We start from the raw sequence: 7,397 nt of genomic DNA on the forward strand, positions 1-7,397 counted from the left end.
TTTTATAAATTTCTAATAAATAGCCTTACATCGGCAACTAAAGGAGTTGCTATGACCCATGGACACACAGAGTTAACCCTTATGTTGTCACTTGCCCACTCGCATGCTAAGTTTCTTCCCAGCTGATTCATAGCTCCTAAAACACACATTTATATAATTAAGTCTCAGAACACGATGCATCAGTCGCTGTTTGAATATATACATACATATAATATACCTTTAGTTGCTCCATAGATGGATGAACCGGTATGCACAACCCCAGAAACAGAGGAAATGAACACGATGCTCCCAGAACTTGAAGCTTTTAGTAAAGGATGAGCAAGCTGTGAGAGATGAAAAGCCGACTCGAGATTTGTAGCCATTATAAACGAGTATTCTTCTGTTGTAAACTCTGTAGTAGGCTTGTCTATAAACGTTCCCGCATTGTTTACCTACATATGTATAAATTGATAGATACAACAAAACACTAGGTTTGATTCTTGTACATCCCAAGCCCAAGAAGAAGAAGCTTATATATATGTATACTTACAAGGATGTTGAGCTTTCCTTGGAAGAGAGAGGAAACGGTTTCAATGAGTTTCTCTCGTTGCTCACGAGAAGAAACATCGCAGATAGAAGTAGAAACCTGAAACCCTTTTGCTTGCCATTTACGTAAGCTATCTTGAAGTTGAGTTTCGTCTCTTGCACATGTGTGGACTCTTGCTCCCAACATTGATAATTCCTCCACCACAGCTTCCCTGTTCATGAAACACACAAACATAGTTGGTTCTTCCATACCAAAATATCACAATACAGTAAAAAGAACATATAAAATGTTCATGACTCACCCGATGCCTTTAGAGCCACCGGTCACAAGAGCAGTCATACCTTGAAGACTCCATCTTTTCTCCATTTTTCTTGTATCTTACTTGAATTGACCAGAAAAGCCACAAATTTTATGTATACAATGAATCTGGATCATATAAGTGTGAAATAAATATGTTTGTATGTGTGGTGGAAATATTATGTAGTCGTATGAGATCAGAGAACAATGACTAAAATATCTAAGATAGTGGTTCTGACCAATGGATAGGCTTCAAAGTTTGTAATATATTTCTTCATCTTGAATGGGGCAAAAAGAAAATCTATATAAGGAGGATGACCAACTCCTTCCATTTGAGTGACACATCAGTAGTGGAGAGAGCGACACATCAGCAGTAGAGAGAGTGCTACCTATCTATTTTTATTAAAAGCAAACAGACCTAAACTTAAAGGAATATAAAACATCTTTCAATTTTTTTTTAAAAAATTTATATCACAAACAGTTTCAATACTTACATAAAAAAATTTAAAGAGGCTTACAACATGTCCCAAAAAAATAGATGCATCGCCAAAAGACAAAAGGGCATCGCGAGTGAATCAAAGCGTCACTTCTTCCTCTTGGCATAAACCATGAATGTATTGGCATATGGTTTAAGCGTTACAAATTTGTCAATAGTTTGAAAAGTTGCATTAGTGATAGAGATATTGATTAATATTATAAAAAAAATTATGAAAGTTTGTCCCTAAAGAAATAAATTTTTATATATAAAGAAGATTAGAGTTTTGTTCACTATCAAATGGAAGATATTTGAATAAAACTGTAGAATGTTGGTTTAGAAAAATACTGAGAAAAAGAGGAAGATAGTTGAATAAATTCATGACTATTGGTTTTCCTATTTTAATATTTAGAAGTTGTCAAAAAGAAAACTGACTAAAATTCTTATTAAAAACCAAATTCTAGAGTTATATTCAAAAAATTGAAGAGCTGACATGAAAAGAAAATGTCTATCTTAATTATATCTATTAACGAGTTTAGCCAATCTACAATTCTTGATAAATAGAAAATGTTAGTGTTTCATAGTATTTAATTGAGAAGCTTAAGTATGAATATATCTAAATACTTAAGCTTTTTTCTTAATGAATATAAAATTTATTCAGCCAAAAAACTATTTGTTACAAAATATGCATCTTTAGATCAAATTTTCATTAAAAGTATTGTCTTTTGAAGTTTTAGACAAGAATTGTAAGATGTTTAAATCTCTAAGTATTTAGACAAGAATTGTAAGTTTTAGACAAGTATTAAAACAATCAAGAAATGATCATGTAATCTGTAATCGTGCCTTGATCTTAAATTATTTGTTTCTGGGGGAAAGAATCAAGAAATCACGAGATAAAACACGACAAAGCCGTTCTCGTCGTGAGAGTTTAAGACAAACAAAAAAACGCGACAAAGACGGAACAACAACAACAAAAAAATAAGTATATATAATCATGTTGTATTACAATTAACATGTAAAATCAGAGACAGACGTAACAACAACAGAATAGAATAAGCATAATCTTGTTTATGTTACAATCATTGAAATTCAGTGACAGAGACGGAACAACAACAATGAAATAAGTGCGCTATAATCATGTTGTGTTGTGTTACAATTAGCATTCTTAAAATCAGTGACATAGGCGGTAATATATACTCTCTCAAATCTCAATTCTATTAACATTCTCAAGTTATGTTGCTTGGGGTCGTTGATGAGAGTATCCATGTACCTAATAAAGCACCAATCAACAACTACCAAAGCCGGCCAGTAAACCACGATCAATCAAATGTCAAATAGACCTGAGTTGAAGCATATAGCATTTTGATTTTCAATGTAAATTATATTTTTCAAGATTTTTACAATTAAAAAAAACAAAGCTAAACTCTACATAATAAATAAATTAGTAGTAAATTAAATTGTTTAAAAAATGGTAAACCATAAAGTCTGCCTATAGCGCGGGTATTCATCTAGTGTTTTATAAAACAGAGAAGAAAGGACAAAATTTTCATTATTGGATTATTACAATAATAGTTTGTTTTCGGAAATATCTTCTTATTAATTAGGTTTCTTGTTTTACTCATAGCGAACCCATATTGCATAAATTTATAAAAAGGTCAAATTGATTTAAAAGGACATTTTTGCTTCAATTTGTTCCACTATGCTTTTTTTTTTTGGAGTTTGGTAAAATAGGTTTTAGAATACAGAAAAACTCAGTTATACCCTTAATACAGAAAAAACCAAAATTTCCTTATCAAACTTTTTCTATATTTCTTCTTTTGTATACTTCCTATATTTAATCAAAACAATACTTCCTTTTTTTAATAATCCATTTCCTTATACTTTTTTTACTGATTTTTGTATTACTTTTTTTTACTACTCACCTACCTAAAAGAAAAAAATCTCGACATTATCCATCAATACCCACCGGCGAGTATCTCTCTCTCTCAAACGATATCGACTCCGGTAGCTTCTCCCACCGGCGAGGATCGACGACTCCGGCAGCTTCTCCCACCGGCGACGACTCCGGTAGCTTCTCTCTCTCTCTCCCTCTCCCTCTCTCTCTCTCTCTCTCTCTCTCTAGACACAATTGAGGTTTTCCCCAAATCTATTTCAAAAAATTTCCCCAAAATTTTGATTGAACCCAATCGATTTCTCTCTCTCTCTCTCTCTCAATCGATGCATGCAATTGTTTGTTTGGATTGTTGTGGTTGTGTTTTTTTTCCCCAAATGTGATTTTTTCCCCAAATGTGATAATGTATCGGTTGAAATTTGTTTCAATATAGTCAATATAGTTTCTATATGTGTTTGATTGTTGTGGGACAAATTTTTTTCCCCAAATTTGATAATGTATCGATTGAAATTTGTGTTTTTTCTTATAGTTAGTATAACTAATCAATTGAAATCATCTGTTTTTCTTTTGTTGTCTGTTGATTTTTCAATGTTACCACGTTCTTTTGAGTGAGTTGAGCTATAAATTATGTTGTGCAGGCGATCCAAGTCTCTTATGAAATCCTGAAGCTTAGTCAGGAGATTGCATCTGATCTTTTTGGTGAAGAGCAGAGCTGGAGCCATTGAGAAAGTAAGGTGAGTGGTTTCTTCTTCCCCGTGTTCCCTCTTGTTTCATTTTATTGTCTACATTTTATAGCTAATTGATTGAAATTTATGTTTTTTCTTATGTTAGTATAGCTAATCGATTGAAATTTGTGTTTTTTCTTACAGTTAGTATAGCTAATCAATTGATTGTGTTTTTTCTTATAGTTAGTATAGCTAATCGATCATGTTTTTGTGTTTTTTCTTACAGTTAGTATAGCTAATCGATCATGTTCATCATACTAATGAATATCATTTTCTTAATTTTTTTTTGTGTAGCTATGGAAACAGAATTTCCTAAACGCCTATTTAGAGATGGATTTGAGCCACAAGTGAAGAAGATTAACAATTCCTGTCGAATTTCTATCTTGGGCAAAGTCAAACAAGCATTACCTAAAGAGTATGAGAAAGTGAAGAATAATCCAGTCTTTTCACATGTCTTTGCAATCTACGAGAATGGTTTAGGGTATTCAGGGCGTTTGATACACAGCATGATGTCTAGGCAATTGGTTACAAAGAAAAAAAGAGAGATATGGTTTGTGTTTGGAGGGAAGCCACTCAGATTTTCAATGCAAGAGTTTCATGCTGTGACTGGGCTCAAATGCACTGCCGATTCTAGTTGTGATTTAGAGAATTGGAAAGATGATGGTGGGTTTTGGAGCAAATTGATGAAGAGAAAAGGTCCGACTATTAGCATTAAGAGCTTGGTTGATGTGCACTTACCTGTAATTCACAAATGGAATGAGGTAGATAGGATCCGATTGGTGTATCTTCTTGTGATAGCTGGGTTGGTTATGGCTAAGGATGAGAAAAAGTATATTCCACTCAAATACATCCAGATGGTAATGGATCTTGATAAGGTGAGGACTTATCCTTGGGGTCTTAAAGCTTTTAAAAGTCTTGCTAAGTCTATCATAGAAAAAAGAGAAGATTTGAAGAAGATCAATAGCTATGCATTAGATGGTTTCTCATATGCATTTCAAATATGGGTGATGGAGGCAATTCCAGACATTGGAAAGTTGTTGGGAGAAAAGATTATCACTGAGTTTAGAGAAGCTCCTCGATGTTCTAACTGGAAAGGCGCAGCCAAAGTATCATATGATGATATCATCCAACTAGAAAGTACATTTGGACCGAAGGTACTTTCTTTGCCAACCCAACTCTTATCACATGTTTTTTTTGTTAATAGTTGATGTCATTGTTTAATCTTTAACTCCTACCTGTTTTTTTTTCTTTTTTTTTAGGATATTGTTTATCCATACATATCTATTACTGGCGATTTCGGCGTTGTTGACTCCATTGAGTTTTTATGGCGTGACGAAACAAGCGATGGTGAAGTCGATAATTTGAAAGATAAGATCAGTTCTGGAAATGATTTTGGAGACCATATTTGGGGAACTGTACAAGTTGATGATGTGGAGGGTGAACATATTCAATTAAAAGATGATGTTGGCAGTGAGGTGTGTGAAGAAAATCAAGGGTCTAGTGCAACAAAGAGTGGTGAGAGTATGCAAGCTGCTAATGATGAAGAATCAGGTTGCAAGAGGAAGAGACAACCTGATCATGGTGCAGAGAGGAGGAAAAAGAAACTGCTCTATGAGCGAGCAGCAACAACACATCGAGCTGCAACAGATGAACAAATGAAGTCCTTTATTAGTGTGTTTGAGACTTGTTTCAAGAGTTTTGAGAAGAAGGTTGACAGCCGATTGGAAAAAATAGAAAAGGATGTCTCACTCTTGAAGGATACTTTAACTTCAGCTGGAATTACAATAAGCACTCAAGCCATGGTTGATCAACCATCCATTCCAGCATAAAAGAAGAGTAAATATGTGGTACGTAAGACTTAAATCTCTATGTTATGTATGTTTGTGTTTTTTTTTTAAGACTCTAAAAGAATATGTAATCGGATATGTATGTTTGTGGGTGTAATAATAAGTGTTGATATTTTTGTTAAACTTTTTGTATGGACAGGATGAAACGGTTTTAGTTGATGATCTTTTCACTCATCATAGTGAAATAGATCTTAATTTGGATACACAAGAATTTTTACAGAAATCAGTAGGGCACCTATCTCAAAAAGCAGATGTACTTGGGTTTGATCCTACACAAAATGTATTATGCAAAGATGACATACGGAGATTGAATACTACTAACGCGGGTGAATTTGACATAGATTCTGTTTTGGTGTTCGTTTCTGATGATCGATTCGAAGCTTTTGCAGAGTGGCATAGAGCAAGGGGGTAAGTTGTTCAATTATATTTTACTATAATTGTAACAGTTTTATGCTCTTTCGATGCTTATGCATAGTGTTTTCTTTTGTGTATTTGCAGAATTATTCAGTTGGGTCCAAGTTTAATTAACGAGGAATTACTAAAGCGAGTCATGACAAGCAACGTTTGGCTTCATAATCCGGTACGTTGCAATATTTGGAGGGAGTAACGCTATGTAATACTTTATTATATTTTTTTTTAATTGCAATTTTTTTTTGCAATGAAATATTTTTCAGGAAATGGATGCTATGATGTATATATTTCGGGAGAATACATCTTTAGGCCGACTAAAGTCAAATCGTGTTGGCTTCATGAATTGTTTGTTTAGCATGCAAATCAAAAACGAATATTTGAAGTTTAGAGAAGGTAAAAAAGGCCACAAGGGGGATTCTATGATCTTGGGTTATGCAAACGGTGACTTCCCTTCTCATGGAAAGACGGGGAAGAAATGGGCATTAGACTTCGACAGAGTTTACGCTCCTGTGAACATCAGTAATAAGCATTGGATATCTGTGTGCATTAATTTTGCCCTAAGAACTGTTGAAGTATTTGATTGTTCTGGTATGACCCACAGAAGTCATGTGGATCCATTTGCAATCCTCATCCCTCGACTTGTGAAGGAAGTTCAGACCAAAAGCTATGGTAAATATCTTCATTTGTCTCCATATACTATTATTTTTGCTTCAGTGCCACAAAATCTTAATAAGTCATGCTGTGATTGCGGAGTGTGTGCACTTAAATACATAGAGTGTCATATGCATAATCTGGATTTGAGTTTGATAAACGATGACAACATTAAAGAAGCTCGTACGAAGATTGCAGTTGACTTGTGGGAAGCAGCATCTGATCATGTGTTCATTGAGCGAATGAAGAAGTATGAGCCTCCACCTTCATCGCCTCATATTGTAGAATTATGATCCTTAGTTAAATTTTTAATTGTGCTACGATTATTATTGTAATTCACGTCTTCGTACGAGCATTATCATTTCTTTATTTATTTGGTTCTTATTGGCATTATCATTTATTTATTTATTATCACATCTTGTTCTTATTTATTTGGTTCTTATTAGCATTATCATCTTGTTTTTCAACACCATCGAGGCACACACAAATATTTCAAACACGTCTTCTATAACTTGGGGTGTCATGCTTCTAAAATTCACACAATCCAATAACATTGACCATAAACATATGAAAA

The 7,397-nt window shown here is 33.9% G+C and overlaps 1 protein-coding gene across 2 annotated transcripts in view; it reads right to left on the reverse strand.

Moving 5' to 3' along the window:
- Nucleotides 1–1,118, reverse strand: part of LOC104749954 (tropinone reductase homolog At2g29150) — a 1,976-nt gene extending 858 nt beyond the window's left edge. The window contains exons 1-4 of one of the 2 annotated variants that reach the window (XM_010471668.1): nucleotides 828–1,118; nucleotides 530–737; nucleotides 218–431; nucleotides 30–136 (exon numbers count right to left, since the gene is read on the reverse strand). In XM_010471668.1, the coding sequence (XP_010469970.1) occupies nucleotides 30–136; nucleotides 218–431; nucleotides 530–737; nucleotides 828–892 (594 nt within the window). In that variant the 5' untranslated portion in view covers nucleotides 893–1,118. The remainder of the gene's footprint in view (nucleotides 1–29; nucleotides 137–217; nucleotides 432–529; nucleotides 738–827) is intronic. The other variant, XM_010471669.1, reaches the window with a different exon arrangement.

The sequence above is a fragment of the Camelina sativa genome, chromosome 16 (assembly GCF_000633955.1).
Source record: "Camelina sativa cultivar DH55 chromosome 16, Cs, whole genome shotgun sequence".
Lineage (NCBI taxonomy): Eukaryota > Viridiplantae > Streptophyta > Magnoliopsida > Brassicales > Brassicaceae > Camelina > Camelina sativa.